This window comes from Hoplias malabaricus, chromosome X2 (assembly GCF_029633855.1).
Source record: "Hoplias malabaricus isolate fHopMal1 chromosome X2, fHopMal1.hap1, whole genome shotgun sequence".
In the NCBI taxonomy this organism is placed as follows: domain Eukaryota; kingdom Metazoa; phylum Chordata; class Actinopteri; order Characiformes; family Erythrinidae; genus Hoplias; species Hoplias malabaricus.
The window spans coordinates 36,805,979-36,820,376 of record NC_089819.1 but is presented as its reverse complement, the minus strand read 5'-3'; the positions used below and the strand labels follow the sequence as shown (position 1 = coordinate 36,820,376).

Sequence of the window (14,398 nt, the reverse complement as noted above, 5' to 3'; positions counted from 1 at the left end):
CCCGTAATGACGCGCCTATACGTGCATTCGGATTCGAAGCGCGGATGGCTTGACCGTCAATTTCCAAAGTGCGGATAGCTTGACCCCTGTTGTATTTCCGCTATGCTGCAGTTAGGTGATGGATTGCCGTGTTTCTCGGCTTTGTTCATGGTGTTTCTGCTCGGTACCCGGAGTCCCTTATGGTCCACGGTTCTCACAGCCTCTATGTATATGTTTTTGGTAATGTTCCGTTTCCCCCAGCTACCGCAGGCTCGGGCGAGGCAGGTTCTGCGGCAAGGCTCCAGGCTCGCCCCCGGCGGGGTGTCGGAGGTGGCTCATCGTGGCGGAGGACACGACGCCCCGGAAAACACAATAGCAGCTATCCGAGCAGTGAGTTTTCGATTTAATACTCTCAACAGTCAAGAAGTCAGACCTACGTGGTGTGTATTCAATGAAATAACGACTTGTGGTTTTCAGGTGAACAACAATATACATTAATGCATTTACGTTATGAAGTTTGACAACTAGGAAGAAGCTGAAAAATTGGCATTAGGATAACATTTCATTTTAAAAATGTCCATACAACCTTCGAGACACACTATAAGAAGGGAATTCCGTAGTATTTAAACCATAACAATCCTACTCTCCAAATAATTGTGTCAGTGTGGCAGGAGTCAAATAGCTATCGCTAGGTGTATTTAAAGTTTTTGTATCAATACTCACAATTTTCTTTTCAGCCGGTGTGTACTTTTTAAAAGGGAAATGCCACCGTTTTTGCATAGTGCATATGTTAATATGTAAAGCAAAAAAATTAAAGAAGCTACCCATGATTTTACAGTGGTGAGCCAAATACAACTTTACGTGTCCTGTTGAAATCCAAATGTCAATTACCTGCATGTAAGTTTCTGACATGCATGTATTTTAAAATTATATGCCAAAACTATGTCTCAAAACTGTCAAAAAACAGTGACCAAATCACGTGATCGGTTCAATAAACGTTGAACCCTGGGGTTCTGTTGAAAGTGCAGGTTTTGAGCTCTGTGTTTGTTTCATATGGATAGCCCAAGTAGAAGCGGAGATATCATTTAGGTTTCGCTTAAAATAGCACGCTTACGCACTAGTAAAAATGTAATTCTTGATATCGGAAATAACATTTTCACTATTAAAAAATTGAAATCTTACTGGTGATAATTCAAGAGTTTCTTCGTTCATTTTACTAGTGAAAATTAAAATTTGATATCAAGAATTAAATTATTACTAGTAAAAATATTTTCCCCATTAAAATGAATGGAGAAACTCTTGAAATATCAGTAGCAAGAATTACCATTTTACTATTAAAAATGTAATTTTTGTTGTCTGAAATTAAATTTTCACAAGTAAAAATTCAAGTTTTGATACCAGAAATTTTATTTTTATTAGGGAAAATTTAATTCCTGATATCAGAAATTTAATTTTCAGTAGTGACAATTGAAATCTTACTAGTAAGATTTAGATTTTTACTAGCAAAAATAGCTTTTTTACTAGTAACAATTGAATTTTCACATGGGTAAATTGAATTCTTGCCATACTAATATTTTTTCTATTAAAAATGTAATTAGAGAGATCTTGAATTAGCATTTTTACTAGTCAGAATTCAATTATGGATATGTGAGCCAGGGCTTTTTACTAGTCAGAATTGCATTGTAGATATCTGAAATTACATCTGTACTAGTGAAAATATAATTGCAGATATATCAAATTGGAGTTACTAGTAAAAATGCAATTATGGATATGAGAGGGTGATATTCAATGTATGTCAATTATGATTAGTCATAATTTCATTAATGATATGTCCTCTGGAATTGTGACTTGTTGGAATTTCATTATGGATATGTAGATCTGTATTCTTACTAGTAAAAATGTCATAGTTGATATATGAAATGGGAGTTGTTACTAGTAAAAACTACTTTAGAGAGATCTTTAGATTGGAGTTCTCGCTAGTATAAATGGAGTTAGGACATATATTGCTAGTGTCATTTTGGGTTAAAACAGCTTGCCATATCCGCTTGTTAATTGGGCCCGTCATTTCCGGGTCCAGTCGCACCTTTGGTCCCTTGTCATACATTCATAAGACTTGTGCTTACTGTCTGATTGAGCTGAATGTCTCAATCAATTGTGTGATCTCAGTTCAGGAGTTCAGAAAAAAGGAATACATTAAACCTAAAAGCAAACATGTGTCTTTTGCAGCAAAATGTGTACATTTGTAGCTCATTCTAATGTGTGTGAGCTGATGTGCAGATTGAGGCTGCTTTGTCTCTGGGAGCAGAAGTGCCAGAGAGAGAGAACTCCTGCAGCTCTGTCTCTGAGAGCAAAGGAATCGCAGAGAGAGAACTCTGTTCTGCAGTTCTGTCTCTGGGAGCCAAGGAACCACGTATATAGGGCGAGCTGTGTCTTCCGCTGCTCCGTCTTTGAGTGCAGAGAAGCCGTATAGGGAGCCGTGTCTCACCCTCACGGTCAGTCCCAGTTTTTCAAGACAAGAAAATCTGACGTCCTCACACCAAATGATCGAGACGATGGGAGCCTGATGCAACTTGATGATTTTGTATCTGAAACTTGTATTTACTTCCAAATGTGCTTTTGTGGCCTCCCAGGCTAGTGTGAATGGGGCAACAGGAGTGGAGTTGGATTTGGAATTCACTGCTGATGGCGTTCCTATTTTGATGCATGATGAAACAGTGGACCGGACCACCAATGGATCAGGACCCCTCAGCAAACTGCATTTCTCAGATATTGGAAAACTGGACGCAGCAGCCAAGCACAGACTAAGGTAACACAGTTGAGGCCTAATGAACAGTGTTCTCTAACAAATGTTTAATTGCTCTGCCTGTACACAACGAGAAAGACAGTAAGCTGCAGCAAACTATTTTTTTTCTGGAAATATGAATGGATACTTATTTTTGATTAACATTTTAGGACAAATGGAAGTAGTAATTTTGAAATGTGAATAGCCTGGTTAAGGTAGTTCAAGATTTAAGAGTTGTTGTCTTTTGAATACCAGAGTGTAAAATATTATGCTAACACACAACAATGATGGGCTTCTCTAAGCAGCTGGATGAAAATCTGAAAATAATGCTGAATAATGACCAAAGGCACAGGCTATGTAAAATTCCATGTTTTTTAGCTCACATTTTTTGCTGTCACATACTTTCACCTGTGACATGTATTTGCATTTATGCTCAAAGTTTCAAAAGCATTGAATACTTAATGTTAGACAACCATTGTCTACCTCCAGTGATGTAATAATGTCTAATGAAGCCAGCAATGAGTGTGATTATGTTGGTGGCCCATAGTGACCGTTTCAAAGGAGAGAAGATCCCGACTCTGCAGGAGGCCGTGGAGGAATGCATCAAACACCAGCTGACCATCTACTTCGATGTCAAAGGTCATGCAGATGAGGTAGGATGTGCAGCGAGGTTTGATTCTGCTGTTACCATTTCTGGGTCTATTTTATACTCTCTCATTAATAGACTATATGCATCTTTTGCAGTATTTTTGCATAAATATTTCATTGGCTTATTCACATGCATGGTCAGAAGCTTTGGAAGCAAACTGTGTTGAAAAATATTGTTATTATTCTGTCTAGGCAGCTGCAGCTCTAAAGAAGCTATATCAGAAGCACTCAGTGCTCTACAATTCCAGTGTGGTCTGCTCCTTCGAACCCAAAGTCATCTACAGAGTAACTATTTTGTGTAGTTACAGATATGTTGCGTAACTACATAAAGATATATGCACATACTGCTTTACATCAACCAACTGTTGTGTTACCCTTCAGCTTGATAAATATATTTTATTATGTATTCTTAAGGAAGGTGGTACAGGATAAATTTGCCACTTCTCTCATCTTGCCATCTTGCTTAAAAAATGATAACTAATTACTAATAAGTTGTAACAGAAATTCATTTATACATTTCTATTGAACATTTCAGTTAAAAAGCATTTGTAACAGCCTATGTGTTAGACCTAAATGCACAATCTCACTGTGTCTTGATGTTTCCCATGCTCCAGATGCGGCAGACAGATCCAGATGTTGTTACAGCATTGACACACCGCCCCTGGAGCCTGAGTCACTATGGTGATGGTTCACCTCGCTTCACATCAGCATGGAAACACCAGTGGATGCAGATGCTGGATGTGCTGCTGGACTGGGCTCATCATCACCTGCTGTGGAACCTGTGTGGTGTGTCTGCTTTCCTACTGCAGAAAAATTACATCTCAACGTAAGTCACAATAACAAATAAAGATAATCACTACAGGCATTAGTTTCAGCAGAAAAAATGATATTTTTTGGTTATTCAGCCCCACTCCGGGTTGCTGTCTGTGAGGAGTTTGGTCTGTTCTCCCTGTGTCCATGTGGGTTTCCTCCCACAGTCCAAAAACACAAACTGGTAGGTGGATTGACGGCTCAAATATTGTCCATATGTGTGAATGAATATGTGAGTGTGTGTTGTCCTGTGAAGGACAGGTGCCCCCTCTAGGGTGTGTTCCCACCATGCGTCCAGTGATTCCAGGTAGGCCCCGGACCCACTGCGACCCTGAACTGGATAAGCAGTTACAGACTATTAATTATTAACATAAATATTGTTAAATAAGTCCAGTGTGTATGAAGAAGCAGTGGTGAAGCTAATGTAGAATGGGCCCAGTATGATTTGTAATGAAGAGTTCACTCAGTACATATGTGTATAATTTTCAAGGTATGAAGAGCTTCATTGTAAGTGGTTTCATAATGAATATGTGTATAAAATATAGAAAACTCAGGTCAGCACTTTCACTGTGGAGTTTAATTATAACCTGAATATTTGTGTGTGTGTCAGGGACGTTGTGCGGTACTGGGCTGATAGAGGTGTGGAGGTTGTGGCCTGGACAGTGAACACAGCTGTGGAAAAGCAGTATTACCAGCAGCACTTGAACATCAACTACATCACAGACAGTCTAACAGAAGACTGTGAGCCACACTACTGAACACTGCAGTGCCAAAATGACCTTTTCATTGTAGTTGTACTTACTCAGCTGAGGAAATGATTTTGTTTAAAATTAGTGCAATATACTGATATATAATAAACCGTTTTTGGCAAATTAAAACGGTACTGTAAAAATGTTAAGGGTATTGATTACTGTAAATTATAAGGTACACAGGTGACTGAAAAAAGGAAGATAAACACATGTGTGAATTTACAGTTTATTCACCAAATAAGCCTAATGTCCTATTGAACACAGTTGGCTAATGTGGAAGGATGATTTTTTTTTTTGTCTTACCTCTTTTGCAGTCACAGCAACTGCATGATAAATGTTCTCGTTGAAATTAAGTTTGTTTTTAAAAGTAAAAGACAGGCATCATGTGCATCCTACAATTGCTCTGATTAATGGTGCTGAGGTGTCTAATGTATTTATGTTCATGCAGGTGACCCTAGTTCACTTTGAGTTGATGAAGTATAGGTTATAAAATACATAGGTTAATATATAATTAGTATTTGTACTTAGCATAATTTTTTTCTGTTCAAATGTACTGCAAATACTGACTCAGGTGAGCAGATATATATAGGTTTGGTAAATTATGGCATCTTTCTGACAGTTACATCAAGATAAAACCTTAAGGATTTTCTTAGTATTTCATTTCACATCATGCTTTTTCCAGTAAAAGAAAATCTGTTTACTGATATATTGTGGCCATGTGTAGAACAGATTTCATTTTTGGGTTTAGTACTGATTCCAAGGTGAAGCTTGGTTATCACCATTATTTTGTTAGATGTTAGGCTTTAAAATTTAAGAAATTAATTAGCTCATTACTGCAACTTTCTACCTCTCAGGCAGTTATCTAAATATCACTTTGTCAAAAGAGATCACATTATTGTTTTTCATAATGAACAGGATCTCAGTGAATCTACCTTGAATTCTGTTACTGCTATGGTAATGTACTGTAAAGAAATGCATGGAATCATGATAGCTGTGATTTATTGTGCCTAAAAGAACACTCGCCAGGAGCCCTGCACTTGCTCCTAAAATTCTACCTAGCTCTAATCAAAGCATACCCGGCTACATGTTCAAATGTTTGTAGACACATCAATATAATTATGAATTTAGCCATTTTAAGCTTTACAAATTGTGAACACATGCATTCATACAGTTTTTTTATAATCTCCATTGTCAGATGGAATGCTATGTAGTAGCAGCATGTGAGCTTAAGCTCTTCATGCTTAATAAAGCCTCTAAGCACTGGACTGTGGAGCAGTGTTCACTGTGGAACTGTGTTCTCTGAAGTGATGGAGCACTATTAAGGACCTGTGGGATAAGCTGGAGAGGCTAACATCATTACCTGACCATTAATGCCCTCATGGCTAAATGCTGTAAAATCATCACAGCCATGTGAAACAACATCTAGTTTAGAGCCTTCCAAGAAGCTATTACTGCAGCAAACTGCCTCTTAATACCCTTCAGAAGAATAATGGATTAGCAGGTGTCCACAAACCTTTGGACAAATAGCATACTAACCTTAAACTATAGCCTGACAGCCTTAAGAGCTGCATTTGACTGCAAGGTGGCAGGATTAGGCCTGCTCCACATAAAACAAACAAACAAAACAAAATCAATCAATCCTCATTATCAGACTGAAGTATCAGCAATAACACTAGTATCCTCAGACTATAACCTGAGGTCAGCAGTTAGCCCAGTGGAATCAGCAGCTCATGACTTCAAAGTGAGTGCTATCTCCAGACTTTTAATAAATTACATGACTGCAAAGTCCTTTATGAGTTCAGACACATTAACTTACAATAGGAGAAAACTTTCAGTTTCAGATGATCACATCGGTGCATCTGGAAAGTGTTCTTTTGGTAAAAAGCTCATGAGGGTGAGTGCATTGTCAAATTGTCTGGGGTTGGTTTTTAGACACAGACAGTGTAGATGTAGCTCTAAAAAGGATTTGTAGTAACCCTATTAGTAATGTAGTCTGTTAAAGACCAGACGCAATCTGTGTAGAACATTAGCTTCTACTTTATTGAATTTAGGATTAAAACACATTTAAATAATGAGACATTTTGATGCACATATTTATAAAAAAAATCTGTTTCACTATGTTTGAACTGAAATAATCTGAAAAAAATAAAAGACGTTATATAATATTATATACCTACTGTTTCTGTTTTGTCGTTATTATTATTATTAAAATCAGTTACAGACAAGGACAAATACTGACTACATGTCAGTCTTTCTAAAGACCTGATGGTATATAGCTGTCCTAGTGTTAATACATTACATTTTTTATACATGGTTCATTTTTGATAAATGAATTAAACATTTATTTTGTCTTGTGTAAGTGGTCTTTCCCAAAAAAAGGATTCACCATAAAACTGACAGAAGTGATGCAGCAATTCAAAGCAATAATCACATATTTAACTCAATATTAAACCTTCACAAAACTGTTCATAGTAGTAACATAAAAATACATGATCTAGATTTTCTGGACATTTTGTGCAACAATCTGTAAGCTTAAACAAATTAGTTACATTATAATCTTATCTTTTACATTGTGTATAATTATAAGCAACTGTGTAAGGTTTTGGTATGCTGTGTATGCAATGTAACACCTATAATGCCTTTATTAAACATTATGAATACAGGATTCATAGGCACAGAGTTACAAATGTAACATACAACCCACATGAACCCACCCTATCTCAAAAAGTCCAGTAAGAGTCACATTACTGGACTCTTTCTCTAGTGGAGGGAACTTGAGGCAGTGACGTGATGATGCAACAGTTGCATCATGTTCATTTTCACGGGTCTCCGCTATCGGGGTCCAGCGGGTGTGCGGTTCAGAATAAACCTGTTCATTTTGCCCCACATAGAGCACACCGAGTTCCACACGCGGTTAAATAGCCTCACATTAGCTCCCGATCCGTGTCATGCTCTTGCGGCTGCACGCTTTTTGCGCAGGCTTTGAGTGAGCAGGATGTTTTTCATTCTCCTCAGTACATGTCCTGCTTCACAGATTTACCACAGTAACTAAATACATAATAAAATATACATGTCTAATGCTGATGAGCAGAGATGATTTTGAGGGATGGGGGTAATCAATCACATGCGGAGAGCATAAATATACGCGTTGTGGCGGTGAAATGGTTAATTAATGGCTCAGTCGGAGGGGCGTGTTCGTTGCGTCAGCGTGAAATGGGCGGGGTTTGGCTCTGAGCGGCGTGAGATAAACAGGGGTCACCTGCAACGGAGAGTCCTCCAGCTCTGAGCAGTGTGTCCTTCACAGTAACATTGGACAAGAGATATTTAACAGCTATCTCACCGCCCTTTGTACACCGAGAGACCTTCAGAGATCATCGGAGATCGAGGATATACAGAAAGGGGATTTTAGCTACAGGAGCCGGAGCTGGAGGGCTTGAATAAGGCACAGACGAACAGCGTTAAGTAACTTATCGGAGAAACATACACTGACTCAGGACCAACTAACATAAGCTCTGTGTGCTGTGGTAAAGCCGTTACAGTGCTTCATTTGGAAAAGCAGGGGATAGGTGACTGCGTCTACTGCTTTCTCTGTCTCTCTGACACACACACACCGGAATACTGTGAACGGTGGACTGGGTCTGCAAATTTTTTAAGGACCTCAGCTGCTCTCACATGATGTACACAATCACTAGAGGTCCCAGCAAACTAGTTACACAACGGAGGACAGGTATGTGTCACCTCAATTCATGAGACTTGCTTGTAAACTTAGGACGTGTTATAGTTCGCATTATTGATTTTCAGTTTAGCTTATACCTATGCATTGGATACTGTACATTTGTGGCACATACCTGCTCTGGATCATATTGTGTTATAGTTATGTTTTCCTAATTTCCAGGCCCCACGCAGCAGATTGACAGCAAAGCAAACGACTTGAAGCACAAACAGAGCCACTGGCTGGACTCAAGGTGAGTAAAAATAAAGTGGTGCTTAATGTGACTAAATATACTAAAACATTCTCCACATGTCCCTCACTGGATTACACCACTGTAGCAAAGACAAAGCTGTAAACTAAACATAATATGAACAACTTTTGTTCTCCCAATTCATTAAGAAGGTTCAACGTATAAAACTGTACTAATGTTTCTCTCATGTTAAATATCGCATATGACCAAAGTGAACACGTAACCTCAGCAAGATGGTACACAAGGAACTTAATGAAGAAAACAAGCAGGCTTAATGAAATAAAAGAACTTTAATTACGCAGAACACCGTTAATGGGAGAGAAATATATAGTGGGTCTCACGTTTACATTATGCTCTACAATGTGTATACCCTGTAATGTATAACGTGTTGTAGACTACAGGTGTTTGGAAGTAGTATTCAAGTTGGCTGTGAACAGGGAAAAGTTTGGTCATTGTTTAAGAACATCAAGGTTCTTAACCTCATACCCTCAGTTCCATGTGGACACCATGACGTCCTTTAAACCTTCCAACTCCTGATGTTTAACACCGCAGGCTAACGTCAAAAACAAACCTCAAGTACTGAATAGGTAGCACTGTCGCTTCGTGTAGACGTCTGCATATCTGAGGACGCTTGATTCAATGTGCGGAGAGACTATTTTGTGAAGTTTTGCTTTGTTTGTTGTAGTCTGAGGGAGTTTGACCTTGTCGGTGTTGCGCATGTGCGCGGACGGTTGCGAACACGAGCGTCCAACTCTGAAAAACGGTCGCCTTTGCAGTTCGTTTTAGAAACCTAATGACAATAAATACAAACGAGTTTTGAATAAACAGTGTAACATTAGTGAGCGCAACTACAGCACTTCAAACTCCGGAGCTTTTTGATTTTTGTCAATGTGTGTGTTATAACTTACCTAACCGTTAACGTTTGTGTTTACTAAAGATATAATCGCTAAAATCTAAAATACACAGATGTTTTAAGCATTATAGCGATATATGAACCCTAACGCCCGTAAAACCATTTATATACGCTGTAAACACGCTAACGTATATGTAGACGTTTACGCACTTTATTAAACATATGTATATGTCCTACACACTTTTTTATATAAGTTACCGTTTATAAAATACTATATTACTTTCTGCCCATATAACGAAAGCTGAAAGTATAATTTCATAACACGCTGCTGTGCTAATCTCCACAGAGACGACATTGTGTAAGGAAGTTAACTGAATCACAGCGCATGCGCAGAGCCGAAGACATGGCTTCTCTGTATAAAGGTCTTAAAGGGGAATTTCTCCTTTTCTTTTTTTCTATCCTGAACGACTGTTTGAGCGATAAACACAGTCGTGCAGCGAGAACTGACGTGGAATGATGCTCTGCGCGTAAAAAAAAAAAAAACCGCACAAAAAAAACAACACACAGTGGTTTGAAACCAGTGCTGCTGTTTATAAAGCTATAAGGGAAACTCACAGATTTTTCTAACGTTATGCATAAACAAACTGTCAATCATAAGGCTTTTATGTATGTTTTTATTTCAATGTTCTTGTTTTTAGCTCACCGGCACCTAAAATCGTGTTTCAGCGCCTGAATGGGAAGCGCTATCACAGATCAACTTCGCCGAAGGAGGACAGCACAGCAGAGGGCTTCACTCCAGCACACGAAGAGAATGTCAGATTTGTATATGAAGGTGAGGCAGATTTAAGTATCATTATGCTATAGAATTTTTTCAAGTCGGAGATGAAGTCTAAAATAATTTCCCACTCATTAAAACGGTCAAACTTTCTGTTTTTTATAATTATATATTCAGCTACGTAAAAGTCGCTTCTTTTAACATATTTGCAAAGCAAATTAGCATGTGGCTAGCATGGTTTACAGATTAGGCTAAAAAAAAAAAAGCAGTGGATTGCTCAATAATTCAGAGAATTCTAGCATACCCAGTGCCATGTTGGATAGAGTGGTATAAAACCTGGGCTGTGGGGCAGTAGAACCAAGTACTCTCGAGTGATGGAGCTCTGATACCTCCAAGATGAAATGTGACATTTATGATCTGAAACCAATCATCAAAAACTGAGCCAGTTCTGAATCCCATAGTATTATGAAAAGTTCCCAGTTAAAATGTAGTCCATGACTAGGTTTAATTCCAAGCCTGACAACCATTACAAAATGTACCTGGGTTTGTTAAACTGTAACTTAGATTCTCAAACTCCATGCTCCATAGAAAAAGGGCCAAGGCTGGGACAAAACTCAGACCATGACACTTATGATGAAAGGGAAAGATTAATTCTAGTCAAGCTGCCACAGGTTCATGGTCTTCCCAAGTATTCCTTGAGCTTGCTTGGAGTTAAGGTCATTTGTGCACTGTAAAAAAAAAAATAAATAAATAAAAAGCCAGTTTTGAAGTAATATTTTACAGGGTTCATTTTGTGCTCATGAGAGTATATATTAAACATTACTGTTAAGCTAAACAAATACATGGAGCACTCCTATCCCATTTTTGTAGTTTGGAAAACATTTTGTTTACTCAAAGAAAGTACAGTAGGGTTCACATTGTTTCAAACACTGCCACTTTCAACCCAAAAATAGAATTGGTGCTACCATGCTCTTTTTTAGGGAGCGGGGGAGGCCCAAAACCCTTATCTTCATATAACTGGCTTGCTTCAGGCCAGCCTCCTCCTAATGGCTGATGCAACTTCACATGTAAAGCATGTGAAGCTAGCAAGGATAGTCAGAACATAATCACATGTTGTGCAATAAATAGACATGATTTGTTTGATTAGAAAAATCATGGAAATGACTAGGTTTCAGGTTTTGTTTAGTTGGCAGCATTTGTTTGGCAGCAGTTGTTTCTCACCCTTGCAAATCTAGACTGTCAAAACTGAATACTGTAAGCACTTTGAGGTCACCTGCTGTCTAGAAGTAATCTCTGGACATGTGCCAAGCTAAGTAGCCTTTCTTACAAACGTTTCTTCTAGTTTATCTGATTAGTACCAACCCATGAGTCTGGAGGGTCTGTGAAGTATTTAAGTCTTAACAGAGGTCTGTGAACCTGGATTCAAAGGTCAATTAGGACAGTTTGTATTTAGACTGTAATCAAATGAGTAAAATACAGACAAGCACTCATTTGGATAACCAGTAATCCAGCTTCAACCCCTAGAGTTCTTTACTAATTTTGCGTTATCTGTGTTTGAAGCTTGGCAGGAGGTTGAACAGAAGCTTGGGGATGGAGCCCAGCCAGAGCATGGGAAAGGCCCAGTGCAGTATGCGGAGAGGAGTCCTAGCCCCAGCATGAAAAGTCAGTGTCTATTTGTATGTGGTTTTACCCATCAACATCAGCCATTATTTCCCATGGATACTTGATACCTGAAGTCCCAAACAATTAGGTTCAGAACACCTTAACCCAACCAAAAATAAGTAGTCCCCACTTTACCTAAAAAAAATCTACTGTCTTGCAGAGGTGAAAGTTTAAAAAAGGATGATAGTCTTATGGACTTTTATTTAAGCCAAAAAGTAATGTACAGATAACTTGTAGTGGTACCCTCAAAAGTACATATTCAGTATTTTAGAGAATTGTACCGTCTTCTATTAGAAATTCTGGAGAAGGTAATGTACCTTTAGGGAACACAATTGGATTTTAAAACAACTGTTGTATCTTTTTAAAGGTACATTTACACTGTTTGACCATGTGCATTCATACATGAAGATTGGTGACCACAAAAGCTAAAGAGAACTTTGTCTACAGGATGTTTATACTTGCTTTTCTATACCACACATGAGTTGGTCTGCCTCTGTAACTCTATTCTTTTGCTGATGGGACTGTTACTGCACAAGGCAGGATTTCTCAGTTAGCCTGAAACATTTCAAAATATTGTGCAATAAAAGCACCTTTTTCTCTATTTGCTTCTTGGACAGGCTTCAGTTTAGGGTTAGGTTATTTGGCAAAACTAATGAGTCTGATTAAAAATAAATGTGAATTCTCTGCTGGATTTGATTGAGCATTTCCTGGTGATTGACATGGCTCTGGCCAATCAGCACTCTGTAGGGTTTACACATCACCATTTAGTACCTACTCGGCACGGTTGGAACCCGAAGTGAGCTGGGAACAAAAACCTACCTGGTTCCAGGGACCTGATTTGGCCAGTAGAACATCAAAAGAGCCGTGCCAAGTCGAGTAGGTTCCATGCAGTGGAAAATCGCCATATTATGAATGCACAATTATGGCTCATGTTTGACAAATCTCAAACAAGATGCTTACATCACAAAGTAATGGGTTAGATTTGTCTGCCTACTGTGAATTTCTGTTACAGCAGCAGTATAAAGGTGATGCCAATAATGCATCTCACATGGGTGAACATTAAATAGCTGAACAACTTAACCCCATCCACCCCACTGCCCCCCCCCCCTCGCCTGGTGTTACTGAAACACTTCCACTTCAGTCTGTGGTACAGTCCAAGTGTAAATCTGCTGCAGCCAAAGCGACAGCTGAGTGCTCTAGCTCCACAAATGAGGTCTTTCTGTAGGCGCAGGCATCTGATCAGGTTTCAAAACATGACTTTTGAAAGCCTTTAGATTGCACTTTAACCCTCTCTAACATGTAGCTTTTGTAATTTTAATAACCAAGGCTGTGTTTGGTGCATACTGCAGCTGGGTTACCTTAACTATTAATGTTTGACTGTTCTTTTCGCAATAAAATGAAGTCAAAAGTGTGCCCAGGCACAAAACGGTACAGATGTCATTGACTGAATGGAATAAAATAAATGTAATGAGTAAAAAGCTAACTTTGATTTCTAAAGCTTATTAGTAACTAAAACATTACAATATTTACAAAAATATCCTACTTATAAATATTTTACTTAATATAACCAGAGGTAATATTAAGTTACACTATCAACTCTATATGGTTTATTCTATGCTGAATTGTTCTTCTATTATCCTTTCTGCAGACTTTGTGCCTATTGACCTGGAGGAGTGGTGGGCCCAGCGATTCCTAGCTAACATTGCTAACTTGTCGTGACAGGTGTATGACTGGTGCAGGAGTAGGGGCATGTGGTCTGGATTGAGGATGGGGCACTGGGGTGTGTGTGGGGTGGTGGAGGATGACTCAGGCTGACCCACCAAGTGAACTTAACAGAGCTCCTCATCGCCTCCACAGGACAGTGTTCAGAATCCAAAGGGCCAAACTGTACTGTATATAGAGAAGCAGGAGTCGTCTTCAGCCTGAACATGTGCTCTTCTTCTTCTGTAATTCTGCCTCTGCCTGATTGGCCAGTCAGTCTTACCCTCTCACAGAAAACACAGAGATAATGGTGAACTGACATTTTTCTTCTGGTTTTGTGTCTTTCTAACAGCGTGCCGAAAATGAGACGTCCGTTTTTCGTGGCTGTTCTTTGCATAAAAACAATGGAACAAAAAAAAAAAAAAAAAAAATTAAAAACAGTAAATTGTTTTTTCAAGCGGTGGTGTCCTGTGAGTT

At 38.7% G+C, this 14,398-nt stretch overlaps 2 protein-coding genes across 4 annotated transcripts; both read left to right on the top strand.

Annotated features, from left to right (window-relative positions):
- The first annotated feature begins 44 nt into the window (after positions 1-44).
- LOC136676845 (glycerophosphodiester phosphodiesterase 1-like) lies at positions 45-7,116 on the top strand. 2 transcript variants are annotated; one of them, XM_066654104.1, is made up of 7 exons: positions 64-115; positions 241-369; positions 2,610-2,785; positions 3,309-3,414; positions 3,602-3,694; positions 4,024-4,235; positions 4,830-7,116. In XM_066654104.1, exons 3-7 carry the CDS (start codon positions 2,679-2,681, stop codon positions 4,975-4,977), a joined length of 666 nt encoding a protein of 221 aa, XP_066510201.1. In that variant the 5' UTR covers positions 64-115; positions 241-369; positions 2,610-2,678; the 3' UTR covers positions 4,978-7,116. The 2 variants fall into 2 exon arrangements, with proteins under 2 accessions (XP_066510200.1, XP_066510201.1); XM_066654103.1 differs by having other exon boundaries at positions 45-369.
- Positions 7,117-8,168: 1,052 nt separating this feature from the next.
- On the top strand, positions 8,169-14,350 carry LOC136676731 (MAPK regulated corepressor interacting protein 2-like). Of its 2 annotated transcripts, none has more exons than XM_066653925.1 (5): positions 8,169-8,695; positions 8,864-8,933; positions 10,482-10,615; positions 12,119-12,220; positions 13,943-14,350. In XM_066653925.1, the coding sequence occupies exons 1-5, from the start codon at positions 8,641-8,643 to the stop codon at positions 13,948-13,950; spliced, it is 369 nt and encodes a 122-aa protein (XP_066510022.1). In that variant the 5' UTR covers positions 8,169-8,640; the 3' UTR covers positions 13,951-14,350. The 2 variants fall into 2 exon arrangements, with proteins under 2 accessions (XP_066510022.1, XP_066510020.1); XM_066653923.1 differs by having other exon boundaries at positions 8,173-8,695; positions 13,869-14,350.
- The last annotated feature ends 48 nt before the right edge of the window (positions 14,351-14,398 follow it).